This window comes from Salvia hispanica, chromosome 2 (assembly GCF_029641045.1).
Source record: "Salvia hispanica isolate PSC_SH4W2 chromosome 2, Shi_PSC_v1, whole genome shotgun sequence".
NCBI lineage: Eukaryota > Viridiplantae > Streptophyta > Magnoliopsida > Lamiales > Lamiaceae > Salvia > Salvia hispanica.
In genome coordinates this window covers 2,770,638-2,794,570 of record NC_142693.1, presented here as the reverse complement: position 1 = coordinate 2,794,570, position 23,933 = coordinate 2,770,638, and the positions used below count along the sequence as shown (strand labels likewise).

Here is a 23,933-nt window from a genome sequence, read left to right as displayed (position 1 = left end):
AGTTTGAATTGGGGAACATACCCAATAATTTTTCATTGATTGCACACGCTTACACGTCATTCCACACTATATTCATATTGTCACACGTTTTTAATATTTTTAAGTGGCACACGTTATGAATTTTTAAAATACTTTCTATCTTCTAATGTTATTCTTATCTGTTCAGCAAGAAACAGCCCTATTGTGACCAACAAATAATATGATATATGTAGAGAATCTCATGTGATAATTGTGATGTTGTCTTACAAAAGTATTACCTATCCCTAACAAGTAGATAGCATTAAATTCAATTTGGAAATTTTCAATTTTCAGATCAGATTTATTTTTAATAAAAAAATTAAAAAAATATGAAAGTCTTATCTACATTATTGTCTCTCTTACTTTACCATTTAACCACTTTAACTATTTTTTATTTTTACAGAAAGAGGGCAGAAAAGTCAATGGGACTGCTAAAGCGGGACGAAGGGAGTATATGTTAACTTTATTGAAATAAGTATCGTATTCAAAATGTTTTATCTTAATATTTCTCACCCAATAATATTGATAAAAATCCATAGGTTCCATCCTAAAACCAATTGGTGATAGAAGGAGGGGTCCATGAGACTTATATACTAGTTTCAGTTTCCTTGGAGGGGTTGGACTTTTTTCTAATCGATTGGACAATCGGTCCAATTTTTTTTCGATCGGTTTGGACCACTTGGCCCAAATTTTTAAGTCAAGATATACTGTTGGGTCAGTCGTTTTTTCGGTTTCGTCCCAGATATACTGCTGAATCAATTAAATTTGACTCACAGTCGGTGAATCGCTCGATACCATGGAAATTCATGGGTTCCATCCTAAAACCAATTGGTGATAAGAGGAGGGGCCCATGAGACTTATATACTAGTTTTTGTTTTCTCTTAACACCGATGTCGGAGTTATATGTTATATTTTTAGTTTCAATTACCTAGTAATTATTAGGGTTCAAACTTATTTATAAAAAACTAATAATTTATAAAATTCAAATTTTCTAAATCTCATCCCAAGTTGTAGTACAATTTTTTTTTGCATTAGGTTGGGCCATGCTCTTGCATTGATTGGTTTTGTATCAATTGATATTTTGGGCCCAATTCAGAATTTTTTGGGCTAGACAGAACTTGAAAGCTAAGAAATTTGTCTAACTTTGTAGTAACAAGTTTATTTTTTTGACGCTTACTCATTTATCTACTTACTAGTATATTTCATCTTACAATAAAATTACATCCATCTGCAATAGCTAGGGATGGATCACAAGCACATACTCCTACATTTATATATAATTATATAATATACCTAGCTAAAATACCACAACTGCTTAATCACCTGCAAATCCACATCTTCAACTACTACAAAATACACATCTACTTCATCAACAATCTAAATCTACTTGACTGCAACTCTGGCCGGCAGCAGGCCTTGCCGCTGCTCCTCCCCGACAACGTCGACTCGAACGATCGACCGGCTACTCAGGCTATACTTCCCCATGGCTCCCACAAATCCCTCCCTCACAACACTCCCAATCCAATCCTCCACTATCTTTCCCCCATACAAGTATGCAGCCCCCACAATCTGCCGCATCGCCTTCCCCTCTATCTCGACCGCGCATTCGCACCCCACCACGTCTCGTAGGCACCCCGCCATGCTTTCAAACACCTTCTTCTCGAGTGTGGAGAAATCGAACTGCTTGAACACCACTGTTTCGTCCACTTCTCTGTCGAGCTCCTCCAGCCACGAGTTCGAGTTTGAGTTCTCAGAGCTGGATTCGGACTCTGATCCCATCGTGTTGCATATCTCACTCCCTTCGGCTGGGAGGTTCAAGTCTAGGTAGGACTTCAACGCCTTGTGTGCACGTTTCCCGGTTTCGTGGCTGCTGCTGCTGTTGCTTGTGATGATGCTACTCCTTTCCTGCCCGACCAACTTCCTTTTATTCGCGGTGGGATCATCGCTCAGATCGAATCTCACCACTATCTGCATCGCACTTCCCCTCACGCTCGCCACATCTTCCTCGTCTTCGCACGTGTCTCCTTCCGAGAGCAGCCTCGTGGCTCCGAGAAACACGCAGCTGCTGACGCTCACTTCTCGCCCGCACCAGTCCGTGAACCGGCCGGTCTTGGCAGCCTGCAGCAGGGTATTCTGGACCACGGGATCAGCTTTGTCAACATTGTCGAGGAAGACAACAACCGGCTTCTTGCTGAGCTTCTCGACCAAGTAATCCACGACAGTACCTCTCATTGTTAGCTCATATTTGTTACTGATTTGGGCATTGAACAAGGCATCTACTTGACTCATCTCTTCTTGGAAACTCAAGTCCACGTAGATAAGGCTTTCTCGGCTTCTGTACATTACCTCCGCCATCGCCAGGCCCAGCTTCTTCTTGCTCAATCCATCAGCTCCCCTCATGTTGATCCAGACATTCCCACGACCGATTCCTCGCGTTAGAGCTTCGACTATGGATCTAACTGCCTCTTCTTGATGACTGACTCTTTCAAGGAGAGCTCTGTAGAGAAGCTTGGGATCTTTCACTATATCAGATTGACAGTTTGAGATGGTGGGGGTGAATGCATCCGCTATGGCCAACCCTAGATCAGTAGTGACAGAGGTAACTGAAGATGGAGAGGTACGATCATCATCTGCGCTGGCAGTTGAAGGATCAAGATGTGGAGATTTGAACTTTGGAGGTATTTCACCAGATTTTGAGGTGAGTTCTTTGAAAGAGGAGCTCTTTTGTAGGTGAGTGGAAAGGGTTGACGATTCTTGATTCTTGTTACCTTGGCTGTTTGACGACTCGTTGTCGCTACCTTCATTCCCTCTCCTGACTTGGAATCCAAGAACACGCGGGACTTGATTGCTCGACTGGTGAGCGTGACCTCGTCCCATGTGGTGTTGCTGGCATATGGCGTCCCATTTCTTCTGCAGCCCCTCGATTTTAGCGTTCAGTAACACTCTATCATCTGTGCCCTGCACTGGAAATATCAAAAATCAAGTTGCTATGACTAGTTTCTTACATATATTTGGGGATTGATTCACATCATTGGTTAAGTGAAAGTTTTTTGTTTTTTCAAATATTGTAGTAGTATTTCATAGCAACATACCTTTATGGAACCACTAGATTGATGGTTCTCAGCAGGTGGAGATGCACTGTTTGATAATGCGGCCACTTCTTGTTCGCACTTGTCGTTGCATAGCTGGCAACGGGCCACATGTTGGCACCCGTTGCTCAAGGGGCTCTTTGTCTCTGGTGGCATTGAGAAGAACCCGCCCAACGGAACAAAAGACTCCATCAAGCTGTTCATAAAAGCCACTCATCCTGTTTATACAGACAATCTCTAGACATATTCTGCAAACTCTAGCAAATAAAGATGCTAAAACACTCAAGGAACATCACACCAGTTAATCAACTTGTTCTTAACGGTGGACTTTGATCCCTAGACCTCTCTTACAAGACTCTGAGCCTACTTCCATTTCTTCTGATTATTCGATATTCGTATTCGACTTCAAAAGGGAATCTCTTGAACTATGATTAGATGCATAGGTTCAAATGAATTGAACAAAGAGGAGTACAGTAAAGAATGATTGGCAATTGAAAGATGTGTGCCACTCAACATAACAGTAGTCCTATACTTGTCGCTATGCCATTAGTTTTCTTCGAGGATGGAATTGCGTCAAAGAAAATTCTACTTTCCACTATTTTTTCTTTCTTAATCATTGTTAGTAAGTAAGAAGAAGACTAAATACTAGAATTCCCATCTTCCTACGCCATTTAATGGCCAAGTTTCAGACGAAACGACCCATAACCAAGTAATTTTCTACCAACAATCAGCACTACCCCAAATCCACTGCAAAGAGAGAACAATTTTTGTTTAAAAAACTATTCTTTCCACCATTGACACCAAGAATTTGAATTAGATTCCCAGCTTTCTTGTCACTTCTATCTTTATAGCTAAACACATTAGCAGTCTGCCTAAAATTTTGCAGCATTAACTACTAAAATCCACAAATTGAATACAATTAACATCAATTCAAATAATTCTCAACCCTTTTGTATTAAAATCAAATTTAAAACTGAGAAGCAGAAAGGGAAGTGACCTGGACCTAGGGTAGGAGCCTCCCATGGCGAACTTGAAGGAAGTAATAGGCAAAACACCGAGCTCCCAATCCTCTTCAATGGAGGGAAACCTGTTCAAAATCTTGAAATACACCTCATACGTCGCCGCCATTCCAATCAGCCACACCTTCCCAATCCTCCCACCACCACCAACCACCAATTTCCCCAAATTCCCCACCACAAACTTCAACCTCTCCGCACCCACGCCCTCCCCCACCAAATTCCCCAAATCGCCGAAATCCACCACCACGCCGCCGCTCCCTCCGCCCTCCGCCACCCTCTCCACTTCCTTCAGCCTCAGCCCCAACGCCTCCTCATCGCAATCACACCTCAAATACCTCGAAATCTCATCCCTCACGCGCTCCACGCGCAGCCCACTCATCCCCTCCGGCAACGCGCCGCCGCTTCCGCCTCGCACGGTTTCCAAAAAAGCTGCCAGAGCATCTCCTGCAGAAATCCCCAACAAAAGCGGGCATCTCTTCCTGTCCCTCGCCATAACCTCACCTATCCTCCTACAGCTGTCGTCCCCCGCGAAACACCCCATAAACGGAAAGCTAAAACCCCTCCCCCCATTCAAATTCCCCAAATCGCCCTCCCCATTCAAATTGCACAAAAACACAGGCGCACCAGGCCGCTTGTACCTCGAGGTACAACCATACACCTGCGACGAGTGAAAACCCCCAATCCCCGGCCGCAGCGTCGCCAATTTGATGTCGCAGCTCCTGAATCCCGCCTCTCCGAACACTCTGCTCACAAGCGGATCGTCTAAAATCGAAACGATCAGATTCCGCAGCTCCACCTTCACCACCGGAACCGACGAGAACGACGAGTACTGCTGCTGCTGCTGCTGGTAGAAGCTGAAATTCTCCGGCTGCCGCCGCTGATTCGCCTGCGACCGCTTGATCGCCGCCATGAGCGAGTTCGCCACCGGCGGCTCCCGCTCCTCGCCCTTCCCCGCCTGCAATCGATCCAGCGACACGCTCAGCGAGAGCTCCAGCGCCTTGAATTGAACTCTGGTAGAGTAGGCATTGCTCCGAGTCCTTCCGCAGGCCTCGCGGAGGGACGAATTCGGGAGCGACAGGAGCGAGGAGACCATGTGGAGAGAGGTCGTCTGAGCGTGGCCGCGGCGGCGCGCGACGGCCACGGCCTCGTCGAGGACGGCCGCCGATTCCTGCGTGAGGCATTGGCGGGCGGCGGCGACGGGCGTCGGCATGGGAAGTGTTTGTTTGTTTGCTTCTGAGAAGAAAAAAGAGCGAATAAAATAATGGAAGAAGTAATATTTATTAAATAAATGGAATATTATTATAATACTGAGGGAGTGTTGCTGTCGATATATATATGGAGAGGTGTGTTTTAACGAGTAGTCCCTCCGTCCCGGATAATTCGTCCCACTTTGACCGTGCACGGGTTTTAAGAAATGTAATGAAAAGTGAATTGAAAAAGTTTGTGGAATGTGAGTCATACTTTTATATACAGTTTTATAATAAAATATGAGTAGGAATGAGTTAGTGGAATATGAATTCACTACCAAAATGGAAAAAGTGAAATGAAACAAATTATGTAGGACGAATTATTTGGGGACGGAGGGAGTAATAAATAAAATGGAATTTTAAGGCATGAGGAGTTGAGAAGGGGCTTTTTTGGGGATTTAGGCTTTTGAATTATTTAATGGGGTGTGGAGAAGGAAGGAAGTAGTGTGTGTGACTGTTGGTGTTGGTGGTGAGGAGACTTGGAGTTTTAGTGTATGGTGATTGTGGGGTCATCAAATAGATGTTGAGTATACATTTTGCAATGTATTTTGTCATCTTTAATTATTGTATTGTAAATTTTAAATAAGGATGAAATATAACATCATTTTACAATCGGGAAAAAAGCATTGGTACTTCAAAATTTATTACTGTATATCTTTGAATCGGTTTCTCTAAAAAAAGCTTTGGTACTTTTAAATTTACTAATGTATATCTTTAAATCGGTATCTCTTGCGATTGAAATTAATTGGTAAGGAGTACTAGATAAAGTGGACAATTTCACACTTAGCAATAAAAATTCCAGACATTTAACTAGGAAAAAAAAGCTTTTTGTAAAGTTAACTTGCTCCATATTCAAAGCCGTCTCTAATTATTGAAAATCATAACTATGTAGAGTGAACAATCTCACCCTCATTAGAAACATACGATAACTTATTTGTGGTAGAAGTTTTCGTAATTTTAAATTTGTATCATCTTGAATCAGTATCCCCATAAATCGACATTTGTAAGCACACAAAGCGAACATCATTCAAAGTGACTTATTTTTTAAAATAAAAACATCATTTTCCCTTATATCCGTTCCTCCTAACTCAATGCTCATAAAATTTTGTGTCTAGATCCATCCATGAAAAATAATTTTATTTTTTTTATTTTTGAGCTGTCCATCAAAATTAGTCTCTATCTTTTTTTAAGTAAATTTTTCTCTATGGATTTTAATTATTTCCACTAGTAACACTCCAATCAATTAGTATTTTCCTTAAAACTAGAAAGAAAGAGTAATGGAGTAGTCTAATCCCACATACTCCTAATCAATACTATTGCTATTTGCTTATTATAATTCTCCTTGGGTCCTTCTCAATGAATTCATGTCAACAAAAAGTCACACGAAATAAAAAAAAAATAAAAAATAAAATAACATATATATAATGGGATGAGACCCAACAAATATGGGGTTCTCTAGCTAAATTGGAATATAAGGGAAAAAAGATAAAAAGGTGGAATGTGACAGGTGAAGGAAATGCACCACAATATGTAAATTTGTAAAGGTGGAATGTGACAAGCGAATTGAAGGAAAGGCACCACAACCACCACCACACATCATCGCCTCCGAATATGAAAGCATGGAAGTTCAGTCCCATTCATGGTGGACCTCTTCATTAATAAATCAAGAGAGAGAATCAAACCCCAAAAGTTGTATGATTTGATGTGCTCCTTTGTTTTCACCTCCCTTGTTCTCTTCCACCACCCAACGTTTTCATCCCCTTTTTTCACTACCCAAGATATTTTTTTTCCGATTCTATTGGAGCGCATCGCCACTTGGGGAACCCGCAACGTGACATACGTGAGCTGGCTCGCGATGCGGGTCATTTCGTCCCTTGTCTCGCATGCGTGTGTGTGTGTGTGAAGAGCATTCGCTCTTTTAGACCAATCGCGTGGCGTCTGATTATTGGCCGCTTTTTTTTATAAAAGTAATTTTGAGGTTTTTTTTTTTTAATATTTTTATTTTGTATCACTGTTGAACGAGTTTAGGGTTTAGGGTTTAGGGTCAGTTGGCTATTTTAAAAATTTATAAATACCTTCTGATTTAATCTTGATATTCTACCATTTTTCTTAATTTCTTTTAAATCCTTTTAACAAATTCCATTAAAGGCGAATATTAACCTACAACTTTATGAGTGACTTTGCACATTAATTTAATTAATACTCCATATAACTATACATAATTGTAAATTATACTCCATCAAATAAGAAAGAATGTGGAGTAATTAGTAAGACCTCTTAATAATAGAAAGGATGTCATGAATAAGTAATAAATGAGGGAGAAAATTGTATGGGTCAATTATTAATGAATGGTTTATGAAAAGAATATATCGTTTCAATTTTGAACCATGAACCATGAACCAATAGTTTCGATTTCGATTAGGAAACTATCGGTTTCTGACCGTCAATTTAGAGATGCCACCAAATTTGACTCATTAAATATCAATAAAATGTGAAATGCGTTGGAGATTAAAATTAAAAGAAAAAAATTAAGATATAAATAGTGTGTGTCAACAAAAATCATTATCGAATGTGTATAGCCTCTCAATAATCAAAGGGGCAAAGGTGGTGGTCCCTCTCTACAGAAGAATCTGGAAGTGGGAGATCTTTGGGGGCGAAGATTCTTTTCTTCTTACTACAAAAAAATAAAATCTTTTGTTACTAGTGAATAATTATAACAATATTTGATCAACGTGGAATAATATTTCTTTTTTAAACAAATTTATATATGTGTTAATTAAAAGTATATATTGAGCCAATGAATCTCGTTTCGACCAAATCCAAGGGAAGGGACCCAATAGTATCACAGTTCCACATGCACACACATATATACTAACACGCGTATAATGTCGGATCCAGTTGTCATTGGGTTATCGACTGATTCTACCATCGTTCCATGAGGGCGGGAGTAGGGCTTGGGAAAAATATCGAAAAAATGATATATCGCTCGTATCGTATTGAAAAATATCGAAAAATTATCAAATTTTCGATATATCGTCGTATCGTATCGTAAGTTTTCGATACGATAACGATATGAATTTCCTTATATCGCGATATATCGTTTTATATCGAAAATACGATATATATCGAAAATTTTCGATATATCGATATTTTCGATATATATCGATATTTTATTTTCGATATATATCGATATGTATCGAAATTTTCAATATATATCGATATTTAACGATATATCGAATTTCGGTACGATATATCGAAATATCGATACGATAACGATATGAAATTTTTTTATATCGAAAGTTCGATATATCGAATCTTTCGATACGATAACGATATGAAATTCTTTCATATCGATATTTTCGATACGAAACACAATACAACGTTTTCGATACGATATATCGTATCGACCCACCCCTAGACGGGACAAGACTAGGTACGTCGGCCCAAAATTCCCAATTAAATTTGATCATTGAAATTGTGCTACCCTTATACAACCAAATTATGAATTTAGAATCAAAGATTTGTAATTCCAAATCTAAGCCTCCAAATTCATGGTACTAAACACACCCTTAAAAAGTCTATGTGTAATTTGTGTTTTATATGCATAATTTTTTTTTAAATATTTAAAGTTTGTTTCTATTTTAATATAAACTCATTTGCTTATAAAATCTCATTTATGTAATTGATAGTATAACTCATGCTTTTATATACGGTGGTGTTCAATTTAATAAATTAAAGAAGATTTAATTTACAAATATTGTTTGATTAGACTTATGGGACTCATATTAATCTCAAAATCGTACGATCAATTTTATCTTATGAGTATTGACCTTCCTCCCTTGACAAAATTAATCTCAATTAATTTCGGACCAATTTAATCTTTTGTCAATCATGAACAATCAAATTAATGGAGTATATACGTGTATATATTATGTGTGTGAATTATTTGGTGTAGATAGCCCACTTGGCATTACAGGTGGAAATTGGAAAGTTAGTAAAGCATTTAATTTTAGAAAGTGAAGTTGCTGTTTCTAGGATCTGGTGTAGGATCTCCTAGCCTGTTAGTTCAAATATTGTGGGGGCATACTGTCAAATAATTTCCAATAACTTTATTTTGTAATCAACAATAATACCTACTAGACTTCAAAATACTCCCTATTCAATTGTACTGCTATTTCAAACTCTTTAATATTTTCACATTTTTTTTTACCAAAGGTGATAATTTGGTGAAAGTTACCTCAAAATGTGGAGTTTGTGTTAGTAGGTGTTAAGTTCTTAAGTTTGGTAATTGATTATGATAATTAACTAATGCTTATATTTATTGGGTTATTGTTAAATTATTACAGTAAAATATGATTAATAAGCATATTAACAAGAGACACTAAAACCTCTATACGGTCATCCACAACTTTATACCAAAATTTCGCTCATAAATATACTAGTCTCTCCGTTTTGTGAAAATAGAAATTTTAGAAATGACACGGCTTTTAATACAAATTTGATAAAAGTAAGAGAGCTGAATAGAAAAAATTGATAAGCAAGAGAAATGAAGAGAAAAAATAGTGTAACTGTGTTAGTGAATTATGAGATCCATTTCATAAAATGGTGAGTTTCTCATTTTAGGACTAAAAATGAAATAATTTCTATTTTTAGGAAACGACGAATGTGTTAACATGTGATATCATCTTCTCATATCCACAGCCACAAACCCCAACAATCCGACTACAACTTTATTTTGTAAATTATGAATGATTGAAAGAAAAATCAATTAAATGCATTTACAAATAATAAAGAAAAAACGTTTTCATTAACAAAAATACATGATTAAAATTTTTAAAAATAAATATTTGAACTTAATAAATTATATAATTGTATAATTTTTTTAAAAATAAATCTTAAAAGAAAAAGCAAAATGGCTTAGGCTTTGCCGCATCAATAACTGCAGGAGCGGTCGAATGTTCGGCCGCCGCACCAAGCAGAACATACAGTGGCGGAGCCACGGTGGGACCAGGGGGCCCTTGGGCCCCTAAGCCATTTATGTATTTACTATCGCCACTGTGGGACCAGGGGGCCCTTGGGCCCCTAAGCCATTTATGTATTTACTATATATAATATATGTAGGCATCATTAAACATGTGTAATGTTAGCGCAGTTGGACTGGATTCCAGTCTTCTTTCCACGATGTGCTGAGATTGATCTTCGAGGAGCATCCAATATTTTTTTGATATGTTTCATCTGTACTGTATTCATTTTTTTTATTAGATTTATAATAATATTATTAGTTTTGTATAAATAATTTAACTTATCATTAAAAAATATTTAGCTCTTCAAATGTAAAAATATGCTCTTAGTATAATACTATATTTATAGAAAAAATGATTTTAAAGCTATGATTGTAGTTCAATTGTGGCTATTCTTTATTTTCTCAAAATAGTAGGAGTAATTTTTATTGGTATTCGTATATTCATTTATATTTTATGGATTCTCACATTCTTAACTTGTATGGATTTTTTTCACTAGTAATTTTGTGAAAATCATTTTAATTTATAGTCATAAAGAATGATTTAATAATTGAATTATAGAAATAAAATCAATTTTAAATATGTAAATATATCTAAATAGAAGATAACTTTGTGATGTTCTTTATTATAAGAAAATCAAAATAGAAAATAAGTCTTTCATCTAATAAATATATGAAATTATACCATGGAATATTAGTTAAATTGATGTTATGCTTAAAAAATCTATTCTCTAATTAATTTTCTCATCATTTATTTTTTTAACCGCGCCTTTTTATATTGCTCATGTCTAAGCTATTTCCGCGCTGTTAGCACTGAATCACTCAAAATATTTAATAGTAATTTGGGCCCCCCACTTATAAAATTCTGGCTCCGCCACTGAGAACATATATACCTCGTCGCACGCTGCAAAAACGGTTATGTTGAGGATGCCCGAAGAAACCTGAATTGACAATACAATTTATAATTCCTCAAAAAAATCATTTTACATCATGAATATGTTGCCGAGCATTCATTTAAATCGTGACTCATCTTATTTTCATCATAGTATCCAATAAATAGTGCCAAGATAAATCGTTTTCCTCTTTTAGCCAACTAATAGTTTCTTTATGGAATCATCATAAGATTTTTTATTTAGTAGGGAAAAAAATATTCGATATGCCAAAAGTTGGAAAGTAGGAATAATTTAATATTGGGCTATTTTTCAAAAGATAATATGTAAGGTTGAGATATCTTTTGTAGAACCAAAGTCAAAAATACTTATATACGGTAGCATCTTTTATTCAATAATCAATAGTTTCTAGAGTGATGCATCAACTTTTTTTATTTTTAAGAATTGTATGCTGTCATAGCATTTTATTTTTGCAATTTCCTTTTCATTTTTAATTTAAGTTAATGGTTTATTTGAACTAATTTAAATTATGCTTGCAGTACGAGCCAATAAATAAGAAGTTTGTTTTGTTAAAAACCAAAATATGACTAATAATACGTAATTAATAGGTCAAGTCTACAAGAAAATCGCAATGAATCCATCTACTCCACTAAGGATTCTTGGTTACCCCTTATAATTTTACTCTTATTTTTTCAATTTTAGATACCAAAATACTTCCTCCGTCCGCCATTAAGAGTCTCATTTATGGGTGACATGTGTTTTAAGAAATGTTAAGAAAAGTGGGTGGAAAAAAATTAGTGGAATAGAGGTCTCACTTGTATATATTAGTTTTAAATGAAATGTAAGTGAAATGAGTTAGTGCAAGGTGAGACCCTATTACCATTTATGATTATTCGCGGACGCACTAAAATGAAAAAACGGAACTCTTATTCGCGGACGGATGACAATTAAGGTCAATCAAAGCTAAGACCAATGCAAACCTAAAGACCAACAATACCTACCTTAGAGTCTCTCACTCTTTGGACTCGGATTCTTCTACTGCTCTAAACGCGAAACTCACGAACAAACGCAACCAATAAAACAAATAAACAGTATAGCAAAAAACAAGAAAGTGAACAACAAAGAATCTGGGCTCATCGTCTGGTCTAACAACAGTAGAAGATGACATGGTTCAGACGATGACAATGAAAGTCTTAAAACAAAACTTGATAGAGTAGGTGAATCGTTTCCTCTCTTGTCAACTCGTCTCAGTTGGTTCAACAACTGCTTTTTGCTATATTGATAACTTAAAAACTTTCGATTTATTGACTGAAATACAATTATCTTACCAATTAAACTGCGATAATTCAAACTTTCGATTTATTGATTGAAATACAATGAGCTTACCTAATTGAAATATAATTACCTTACCAATTAAACTGTAATTTATCGTATAAAAGCTTCTGTGGATTGTGGGTGCTTTATGGTGCAAAAATGGTAAGGTAATCATGGCATATGGGGAGTGGCAAAGTGTTGCTAGCCATATAAAGAACATTAGATTTTTGATAAACCAAATAATTTTGGAGTGCTTGTTGGGGGACCAAAATAATATATTTCTGACTTGCTGTTTATGATGCATTGCAATTCCACTAGAATATATTCAACAATGCTTTCAACTTTTGCTCTTGAAAACTCATCCCACCACTACTCAATTATATTCAAGCTTTTCACATAAAGTTTGATGGGATTTGACTTTTTTTCATTTTCTATGATTTATTTTTATCTTCCAAGTGTTTTGTCATATCTGGTGATATCTTTATTGGGTTTCCTATATTCTCCATTGAATTGCTGTGATTGGGAATTGGTCTTACAATTAAGTTAATTTAAGGCATAATTTATGATATTTTCTCATTAATTTGTAGTGGGTCTATATAAAACACTAATTTCCATTTCATAATTTTAACTTAGGTTTAAATAAATAAAGGATGATTTTCTGATTGATTTTCTGATTGTAATTAATTCAAAATTTTACAACTTACAAATTAAAATATTCAAGATTAGATAGTCTTTATGTTTCCTATTTGTGAGTTTTAAGTTTTATTATTTTTGTTATTTGTGATCATCAGATTTTTTGGTAAACGAGGATGGCGGATAATGTTAGAACTCGTGCTGCAACTTATTTTATTTTATTTTATTTTTTGTGTACGTTCATAACTGTGATTTTACACTAGTAGATTTGGACTGTGCTCTTAGTCTATACATTGATTTTATTATTCTTTTGTTGTTGATTAAGTTCTGAATTGTTTTCGTACTATTATTTTGTTGCTCGTTAATCTTTTTTATTATGAATATTTTTTATTGAGTATAAAAAATCGGAGGCTCTTTCAAATTGCAATAAAGAACAATTTTTGGGGTTATTTCTTCAACCCAAAAATACTTCAATTTTATTTTTAAAAAACTCTATAAAGTTAGATACCGTTGAACATGCTAATTCCCAGTGTCAATCCCTTGCAGCTCCATCTCTTATATCATGATTAGACATCATCATATCATTAGCAGTGGTCAAAGTTAGAAAAAATATTAGTACATGTCAATATCTTATTTAACCCAATGTTTAATTTAAGATGATAATTGTGAATTAGGCACATTAATACTTCGGCCTAGCTAGTGTGTGACTGATTTGATTGACAAACTATTTCCCCCACTTATAAATGTCCTAATTCCACTTCTTCTGGTATCTATTAAATCAGATTACTACTACTATTTTAAATTGCGGTAAAAAAAAATAATTGATGGACAAAAATTGTCCATTTTTATTGCTAAGAAGTTCGATCAATTAATGTGTTAGGTAATACATATATTTCTAGAAAGGAAATAAATAGTTGGATTTGTTTGAAGGCATTAGATTGCATTAGGATGCTTTTTCCTTTTCATTTGTCATTGAATAAAGTTGAAGTTTGATTGAGAGAAGCCAATAATGATGTAGAAAGGAACCAAATCTCACTTTTGCCCATTCAAATCCTAGAAAAGATCCTATTGTAGTGCAAGGATCGTTTTTCCGATGATTAGCGTAACCTATGATACATTTAATTTAAATTCTCATAAACGACCCATGGCATAGTTTAATGCTATAGTTTATTTGTCGTTATCATATTCCTCTGATGGATGAGGATGACGGGAAAACACACACAAAAAAAAGCCAGAAATAAGGTATCAACATATATCATCGCATTATCCGCCAATCTCAACCACCTAAGGAAATGGTCTCACGAACACTTTAAGTCGAAGGAAACCTTTCCAAACAACAATCACACAATCAAATTACGTGGAAGAAAATATCACAAACGCAAAAGACATAAAGAGCAACAGAAGTACACAAAAGATCGGCTAACGATAAAAGCAAGAAACTATAAAACCCACATAGATAAGCAAGTAATATAGTTAAATATTAAATCATAAACTAAAACATAATAAATGTAAACTAAATTAGAGATGATAGCAATAGCATGACTTTATTGAAATCTCGGTAGCAATGTTTCTCCCACCATATAATCCAACTTCATTATTATCATGTCAATTTACTTTGGCCATGAAACACGATTAAGACGTCCAATAAATTAATATAGTAAAATAACTATATATGAAAATTAGAGGAGCGTTAGGTTGCATAAACATGATAAAATTTTGCTAGCAACATTGAAGTTGGCAAAATTCTTGAGTTTCACCAAAAAATTCACTTTCATATAATTGTTCTTTTTTTAAAGAGAGGGGGGAAAATAAACATGGCCCATATAGATATTTCCTAGTGAATCTTTGTATTCTAGCCTTTATGCCCGGCCTCGTGGCTTAACCATTGCCATGGGTTTACATATATGTACAAAATATACACATTTCGTATAATATTTTTTAGGGATACACTTCAAAAATATCACAGTTTTAAGTTCACAACATCATTCCAACTACATGTTGCCATGTGACACTTTTAAGCAACAAAACAACATTATTAAGCAACAAACTTAGTGGATGACTTAGATAATCAGATTGCATAAAAGATCGTTTATGTTGCATTAAATGCACTTTATTTTGCATTTTAGATAATTCTTTTGTGTCATCCTTTATCATCCTTTCTTGTTTAATTATGTTGTTATGTTGTATCTACGTGACACATAGCAGCATGTGGTTGGAAGGATGTTGTGACTCTAAGGATAAGGATGAAAGGAAACTAGTGCTCCCCATATTTTTTATCCATATTAAACTATATATTGATTTATATTGAATTGTGTATTGATCCATATTAAAATCTGTATATCCTATATTAAATTTGTATATTGATCCATATTAGAATTCTAAATCTATATTTAATGATTTTAAACATTTTTTTATAAAACCTCAATTGCCTCTAGAATTCGAATCCAAAAGCTCCATCATCCATCAAGAAAAATCATTAACTATGGATCTTGACAATTCAAAAGTTGAAAATGATTATCACGATAAAAGGATTTTTTATTGACCTCTCCCTCTATATAATTTTATGATATTATTAATTCGTATGCAATTAAAAAGTGACACTTCACATGTACTCTATATAGTACTCCATATATTAAGTCAAACGCTCAAACAAATTAAATGTAATTAATTACTACATATTGCCTAAAAATTTAGTAGTAAATCATAGATACGGTACAAAAAATGCTTGATGCCGATTTGTTGACGTGTGTTGATCGAATAATTTAATTTTCAAGAATCGAATTATATGTAAAAAGATAATAGTGGGAAAAGAACCTCAAATACTTTTGACATGAGAAGTCGGTCTATTCTTGGGCAAACATTTATATTTATGAAAAGGAATTGCTAAAAGAAATCAAACATGGATTAATCAAAACGAATTGTGATGTTATAATTGACCCTTACGAAAATGTTATTAGTGGTCAACAACATTTTCAACATTCCTTTCAGTTTTTTAGCTGAAAATTGCTTCCCACCTAATGTTTTGATTATTATTATTATTATTATTATTATTATTATTATTATTATTATTATTATTATTATTATTATTATTATTATTATTATTATTATTATTATTATTATTATTATTATTACGTATAGGGTGACGTCAATCTTTATTCAACTGTCTTTCTTGATGAAATTGTGTTGCTTGTTGTGTGAACGTTGTCGAACGATACCTTGGCTAAAGTAGAAAAACGGATCTTGCTATTGCTGTGTGTTTTTGTCGTTTGATAGTTGGTTTAGTATTTTGTTAGTGTGTTGCTCATTTAATATGTGCATTATTGATTTTGTTTCGTTTATATTGTAACTATCTTTATTCGTCAACTCTTGACTTTGATCATTTTTACCCTCGTCGAAAAAGAAAGTGACGTCGGTCTACATGATTTTTATCACAAATTTTGAAGCGTTTGTCTGCAAACCGCAATTATTATATTAACTATGTTTAGGAGATAACTGGAAATTAGTTAGTTTATGAAAATCAATTAATTACAATTAAAATAAAGAATTATGATTGAAATAATGTGTGATGCGATGATATATTTCCCATGTTTTTTCACTCTAAATAACATGAGATTAAGACGATAGTGTGATGATTATTTTTTTTGATAATTTACAATTAAAGAGAGATAATTTGTACGAGTAAATGAAGATGAAAAAGGTCCATCAAGGGTTAATCAATAAGGTAGAAATTTAACAAATTAGTGACAAATGGTGGTATCCACCAATACCCACTACACACAACTTGTAGAGAATCTTTCCACTTGTGCATATTTCCTAAATATCATACCAAAAGAGGAATAGTGATTTTTCTACTATTACCCTTTTTCTTTAGTCAAAGTCATGATCAATAGCCTAAAGGCCAAATAAGATGAAAACAAACAAAATGGAATGGGATCAATGAATCATCTTAAATAAGGTTAATTATAGTTTATGGTCTGAACTTTAAACAAATTTTTAATTGGAGTTTCAACTTTTAGGGATACTTTGCCAAAAATACATTCAAAATTATGACGAATTATGACGAAATCAGATCCTAATGTATTATACACTTGAGAGAATTTCGAACCATAGGTTGCTCATTGTCATCGACCACCAATGTAGTCATAATCGCACACATTAGGCGCAATTCTGATCACATAGGTAGGTCAATAACGACATGTTGTCTATTGTTAAATTTTTTTTTCAGTGTAGAATACATCAGACTCTAGGCATGTGGTGATTGTTGCCATTTGAGACTAGAATGGAAGCTCGAACCCATGTGGAGAGTAAGAGATTAGTGATCGAGTTGGGTTTCTTGGTGTGTTTTGTTTGAGTGCGGGATGTTGTTTTGCTTTCGCTGGGGTTATGGTTTGAGGTGCTTTGAATATATTGTTGTTGTTATTTTTGTTATTGAATGTCTCTAGTTCTATCTTTGTTTGGTTTTAGTTCCTAGCCTTTTGTGTCTTAGATGTTGTCTTCTATTTGATAGTATCTATTATCGATGATAGTTATCTAGCCATCTGTTGCATATTTTTTTTCGTGTTTCGGAAGCAAATTTTGTTTGAATTTGTGATGACATGTCTTGTGGCTTGTCATCCTTGGTTTGAGCATTTTCTATTTCATATATATGATTTCACATAAACGTTTACATAAAGGGCAAACTTTTTTTTTCTGTGGTATTTTTGAATAAAGCATTAGTTTTTATCTGTATGATGATTTCATGATTTTATTTGTTGAAGTTTCTACTATGTTTTAAACTTATACTCCATATGTTGCTTATTATTTGTTCGAATATTTAAAAAAATGAGAAATATATTGAAATACTAACAATATTATGTCATGGGTGGTTTGGAAATGACATGTGGGGAACTATGTCTCTAGGTAATAATATATCTATCTTTGTCCTATACTACTTTCGACATTTATTAATTGGGCCGGAAAAAATTATTTATTTAATTACACAATTTTGTGTGTTGCTGGTTTGCTTATGTGAAAAAGCAATAATTGAGATGTGAACAAAAAAAGTGGATTTGAAGATGAAGTGATATAATTAGGAGAGGGGGTGAGTTTCTCCTTAGACTATACCATAAATAGTAAGGTATTTTTAGTGGGGTTTATGTTCAATGCACTGCATTTGTTCCCCAGTCCCCACCTTCACCATGCATGCTTAATTTATTCTTCAATTTTATTTACTTCCAATTTTTACTACATTAAAAAATAAAAATTTGTCGCGTTGTACACAACACGAATTTTAATAAATTAATTGGAAGATACAAATTTTAATAAGATGGTTCGTAGTAGTGTTATAAGTTGAGCCAGGAGATATTTAGGAGTGGTAGTTAGCTCTTAGAAGTTAGACCGTCGGAGGAATCTAATTTTTCCTTAGGATCAGTCGAAAATATCATTATTGCCCATAATATGTACATTTGTTTTGAAGAAGAAGACGGCAAATGATGTCATTTTGTATGTTTTAAAAATTTATATTGTGAAATTATGATTTTATCTCGCTTTATAAAGTAATAATAACCTATCTTCCTCTTTGACTTCTCCGATCTCTGGAAACCATTTCCACACAATGGATTTCACAAAATTATATTCTGGATCCACCACAAGAGTGGAGTATTCAGTACTCAATAGTCTCACTTCAAACCTCGGTTCGAGAAAGAAATGGCTTACTCGTTTGAGACGGAGGGAGTATAAGGAAACTACATTGTAGCTTTTGCAAATGAGGCTCTAAAGGTAAGTCATACAGCCCATTATGACTCGAAATATTAAAGCTCAAGTTACATTATAGCCCATATTCTAAGTAATAGTACTTCTACTATCTAATTTTATGGTCCGTCCAAATTTAACATTGGGCTATTTAATTACTTTGATTAATGAATAGAAGTCGATTATAAAACCCTTCAACAAAATATATTCCATCCATCGTCATAACAAAATAAAATGTAGGTACTATTGTCGAAGCTTAGTTGTTAAGAACAATTCAAAAAACAACACACTACTAAGAAAATATCTAAAATTCGAGGTTTTTCGATATGATTTTCGATAATCCTTCATCGATTATCGCTTTGATTCGTGCCTTCAACGATCCAACAAACCGGAAGGCAAAGTCAACATATTCTTTCCATCTAACGGCAGAGAAAAAGCCGTTATCCGATTCGTCACAAGCCTTGATGTAAAGCCCGATTCCCTCAACATATTTGCCACAGTGGCCGTGGAATCCCGTCACAACAATGCCGTTTGCGTTGACGGAAAATTCGGTGCCCCAGATGGTTCCGAAAGGGCCGTGTTGAGTCTTGTTGGTGATGAAGGTGAGAGACGTGACGCTGTCTGGGAAGAGCCAAGTTGAGCCGTGGGTCCCGCTTATCCCGGTCAGATATTCCCTAGGAAAATCGATGCTGACCTGTGTAACAAAAGTACTTGCGTACTAGTCAGTAATTTTACACGTACATAATATCCTTAAATTTTATTAAAATAAAAAAAAAGCGATAATAAAAAATTTATGTCAAATTGAACGTGATTTCACGTTATGAATATTTAAGTTAAAATTTCAATTTTTCAATGTAAAATGTTAAAAAAAAAATGTTCGATTATGTACGTACAATTATGTACATTTATCCATATCCCTAATAATATAACGTAGTTGATAATTTGAAATTTGTATACCATGAAAGTTTTATAACCGCCGTTCCCGCCGAATTTGGTGGAGCGGCCATCGGTGTCTTTGAATGCGATGGAGTCGATGATCAAACCGCATTTTACGATGATTTGTTTGATGCCTTGGCCGGGATTGGTTTCGAATGACCATTGCTCGCCGGTTTGATATCCCCACGGGCCCAAGGCCAAGGTGATGTCTCCTGCGAAAATGAAAATGTTTTCCTGCATTGATTAATTCATTTTTTCGGATTAGTATGTGTTTCACAAATGTTAAAAAAAAGAGAAAGGGAGAGAGGAAACATGAGTGTTGTTGTGGTGGTAAATTGGTGTAGATGTAGCACAGATTGTGACATGTATATAAAGAGATTTGAAGGAATTTGTGAAGTTAGAGATGGAGTGCAATGGTGTGGTGTGGCAGTGATCTTTCAGATTCTGCAAACCAAGCAGCCCAATGGGTTACACTGCCATGCACTAGGAAGCAATAAATTAGGATTACTAATAATTATTATTACTATTCCATGCTACTATCCTATATCCGACTAGTATTATTGTAAAATGCGGTTTGATTATCGATTCCATTGCGTTCGATGATTACTCGGTGGAGATGGTGGTGAAAAAACCAAGGTATACAAATTCAAATCATCAACATAGTATGGATATGTTATTTCCTCCTTCCTATAATAATTGGTCATTTTGGTTTCGGCGTAACTTGTAAGAAATGTAAAGAAAAATGTGTTGAAAAACTTTATGGAGTATAACTCCCACATTTTATAAGAGCATCTCCAAGGGGAGAAGGTATATAGAAAGATATATATCATCTATATACCTCCTCAAAAGTGAAATATACCCTTCCAAAAAGAAATATACTATATAGAAAGGTAAATGATATTTTAAACATAAAATAATAGTTACAAAATGCATTAAAAAAACATAAAGTTTGATAGTTGGTTAATTGGTCACATTTTATTCATGAAATGGCTTGGATTGGTATTAGTCTGGATACGGCAAAATCATTCTATTAGATCGAATAAGTACATTCGATCTAATAAGTACCTTGTATCAGAATTGGGAAATTCTATGGCTCGGATCTTTAGTATTCTCTTATTTATTACCTATGTCTACTATTTAGGCAGAATACCGTCATCCAAGATTTTGCCTCTCCATTGATAGGGAGGTAAAGATACCTCTTCAAAATGGGAAAATGTATAATACCTTCTCAAATACCTCTTCTATTGGAGAATGATTTTTCATGAAAAAAAGATAAATATGGTAATTATATTAGTTTACCTCTCTATTTACCTCTCCCCTTGGAAATATTCTAATATAGGAGTAATAAAATGTGAGTGGAATAATTTAGTGGAATGTGAGTCATACTTACTATTTCTGGTAAAAAGTGAAAATAGACAACTAATGAGGGACGGACGAAAATGACAAAGTAGAATTAATAGGGATGAAGAAAGTATACTCCATCCATCCGTTCACCAAAATATAGGCTCATCTTTTTTTATTTTGGAGTGTTCATAAAAAATAATCTAAATCTAAAATGATTTTTTTTATCTAAAATTATTAACACTATTGATTGAGACGGTAAAAAATAATTGTTGATACTATTGAAAAGGGAAAGAGACGTTACAGCCCATATGCTCACAAATATTAATGCCCAAGTTGAATTATGGCCCTAGTGTTTTTGGGCCGATGAGTAATACTGTCTAATTTTTAAATTGAACTTATTCAAATTTTTTCCAATAGAATAGAGTTTATAATACTATAGTAATATTTTTTCAAGTTACTATTTTGATTTTTTGAGGAACAATTCGAGTTTAAGTTTATAACACTACTAAAAAGTAATTTGGCTAATAAAAATATGTTTGGCTCAAACTTTTGGCTTTCGATGACTTCTTTTCATGATTTCACAAATTAAGTAGTAAAAAATAATCAAAATTTTTTATCAACTTTTTAGTTTTCTCAGAAAGATCTCATTAAAGTTGCAAGTTTTAAGAATAGATTCCATAAATGATCAATCCATAGAAAACCCCAAAATTTCCAAGGTTTTTACCGAGTTTGGTGAAATAACAAGAACTAAAATTGCTCATTTTTACATGAAAAATATTTTGAGCTATGCTGTTGGGATTCGAGAATAAAGGGTGTGTCTGCGTAAATCTCAAAATAATGAATTCAATTTAAAAATATATTAGAAATATATTTTCCACCCTCCAAATAATTTCAAATTGAAATTTATTTTTGCCAAAATTATGTAATTGCCAAAACATATAGTAGTTGCACCAATAATATTGGTCTCGAATACTTCCAAGATTTGTATCTCAATGAACAAAAAGCATCCTAGCATTAAATTTAGACGATAAATGAAGGACAGAAATGAACCTCTACTCGAAAAATTGGGGCTTGATGACAGCTCCAAATGAAGCCGAAGTTTATGGAGCTTGACGGTAGCTCCAAATGTCCTAAACCCTCTAGCCCTCATTGGCCGACTACGAGGTCGTTGACCACCCCGGGCCCCACCGGTGTTCTTAATTTTACACTAATTTAATTAAAGCATAAAAACTTATAATTTTAAGCCCCAAAATAATTAACAAAAACAATTTATGCTCAAGTACTTGATCGACAATATAATAATGAAACGACGTGGGAAAAAGAAAAGTGAAAAGGATTTATGGTCCAACAATATATATGTCTGTCGAACTTTTTTCTTTACTAGATTGTTGAACACATGAAAAAGCAGCTTCAACAAAAAGTAAAAGGGAAATTGTGAAAAAATAAAATGAAATTTGAATGAAAAGATTTATGGCTTAGCAAAGGGTGGGTCGTCATAATAATGCATGCTCTCGTGAAAAGTGGGTTGCGCCATCAATTCAATCATTTTGCTTCAAGACATTTTTCAATTTAGTACACAATGGTCAAACAAAAAATGTACTATTATCAAAATAAGAGTATAATGGCGCAAATAATCTATCTAGATTCATTATGGTAACTATATAGCATGATTATTGTGTGTCGTATAACTATATATGGAGAGTGGATAAAATCATCTGGTCAGTCCCCTACCGCTTAGTGTACTGACCATTGGAACGAAGGATTAGTCATCTAGCTGTCGGCAGTAGCACGACTTCACGAGGGACACCATGAGAAACCAAACAAAAAAACTAAGAAGAAAATTGGAATTATTTTTAAAATAACTAAAATTTTTGGAACAATAGTATTCTACATGTAACACTATATGCATTTAGATATTAGTAGATCTAGACGTGTTGATTCATAACACAAATTGACCATAGATTAGGTGATTCTGATTAAGGATGGGAGGTCGGATAAAAACCTTTGAACAAGAGGTCCCAAAGCAAAGTTGCAAATAAGAATAAATTCGATCCTTGATTGTGATAAATTACTATTCTTTTTGTATGTATTAAACTAGCATTCTATTTATCATCAACAAGAGATTTAAACAAATTGAAGAAATGTATAGAATTTAGACTTGATCTCTATATATTTTATTAATAAAATATTACGAGTTAAAAGTATTAGCGGAGATTGAGAGCTAGTTATCATAAAGTGATACTCCCTTCGTCCCAGATAGTTTGTCTCACTTTGACCAGACACGAATTTTAAGAAATGTAATGAAAAGTGAGTTGAAAAAGTTAGTGAACGTGAATCTATTTTTATATATTAACTTTATAATAAAATGTGAGTAACAATGAGTTAATGAAATATAAGGTCCATTACTAAAAATGGTAAAAAGTGAAATGAAACAAATTTTATAGGATAAGCCGAAATGAAAAAATAGGACAAACTATTCGGGACGGAGGGACCATAAGACACAACATTCCAAAGTAGCAAAAAATAAGGGAGTATAATATTAGATTTATTTTTAATGTATATTGTGTGGCATCTCGTCTTCAATTATTGTATAGTGTTGTCTATTTCATAACATGACATTAATTCAATGCACGTACGTAGTGTATCCTAGCCACTAATCATAAAATAGAGATGCAAAGGGTAATGATAAATAG

General features: G+C 34.2%; 2 protein-coding genes across 4 annotated transcripts; both read right to left on the bottom strand.

Moving 5' to 3' along the window:
• Positions 1 to 1,191: 1,191 nt before the first annotated feature.
• LOC125200548 (protein SMAX1-LIKE 8-like) lies at positions 1,192 to 5,793 on the bottom strand. Of its 3 annotated transcripts, XM_089064746.1 has the most exons (4): positions 4,105 to 5,793; positions 3,111 to 3,303; positions 2,787 to 2,976; positions 1,192 to 2,648 (listed from the first exon to the last, which is right to left on the bottom strand). In XM_089064746.1, the coding sequence occupies exons 1-4, from the start codon at positions 5,583 to 5,585 to the stop codon at positions 1,402 to 1,404; spliced, it is 3,111 nt and encodes a 1,036-aa protein (XP_088920872.1). In that variant the 5' UTR covers positions 5,586 to 5,793; the 3' UTR covers positions 1,192 to 1,401. The 3 variants fall into 3 exon arrangements, with proteins under 3 accessions (XP_088920872.1, XP_047954153.2, XP_047954152.2); XM_048098196.2 differs by having other exon boundaries at positions 1,192 to 2,976; positions 4,111 to 5,793; XM_048098195.2 differs by having other exon boundaries at positions 1,192 to 2,976; positions 4,105 to 5,790.
• Positions 5,794 to 19,264: 13,471 nt separating this feature from the next.
• On the bottom strand, positions 19,265 to 20,136 carry LOC148931384 (mannose/glucose-specific lectin-like). The gene is made up of 2 exons (XM_089064048.1): positions 19,918 to 20,136; positions 19,265 to 19,654 (listed from the first exon to the last, which is right to left on the bottom strand). Exons 1-2 carry the CDS (start codon positions 20,134 to 20,136, stop codon positions 19,265 to 19,267), a joined length of 609 nt encoding a protein of 202 aa, XP_088920174.1.
• Between the last annotated feature and the right edge of the window lie 3,797 nt (positions 20,137 to 23,933).

Excerpts from the sequence above, each read along its gene's own strand:
- LOC125200548 (XM_048098195.2), bottom strand. The coding sequence starts at position 5,585 with ATGACTCACATTCCACAAACTTTTTCAATTCACTTTTCATTACATTTC. Across the intron at positions 3,304-4,104 it reads GGCTCCTACCCTAGGTCCAG|CTTGATGGAGTCTTTTGTTC; the intron begins GTCACTTCCCTT and ends TTTTATGAACAG. Across the intron at positions 2,977-3,110 it reads AATCTAGTGGTTCCATAAAG|GGCACAGATGATAGAGTGTT; the intron begins GTATGTTGCTAT and ends TTTCCAGTGCAG.
- LOC148931384 (XM_089064048.1), bottom strand. The coding sequence starts at position 20,136 with ATGCAGGAAAACATTTTCATTTTCGCAGGAGACATCACCTTGGCCTTG. Across the intron at positions 19,655-19,917 it reads GCGGTTATAAAACTTTCATG|GTCAGCATCGATTTTCCTAG; the intron begins GTATACAAATTT and ends TTTGTTACACAG.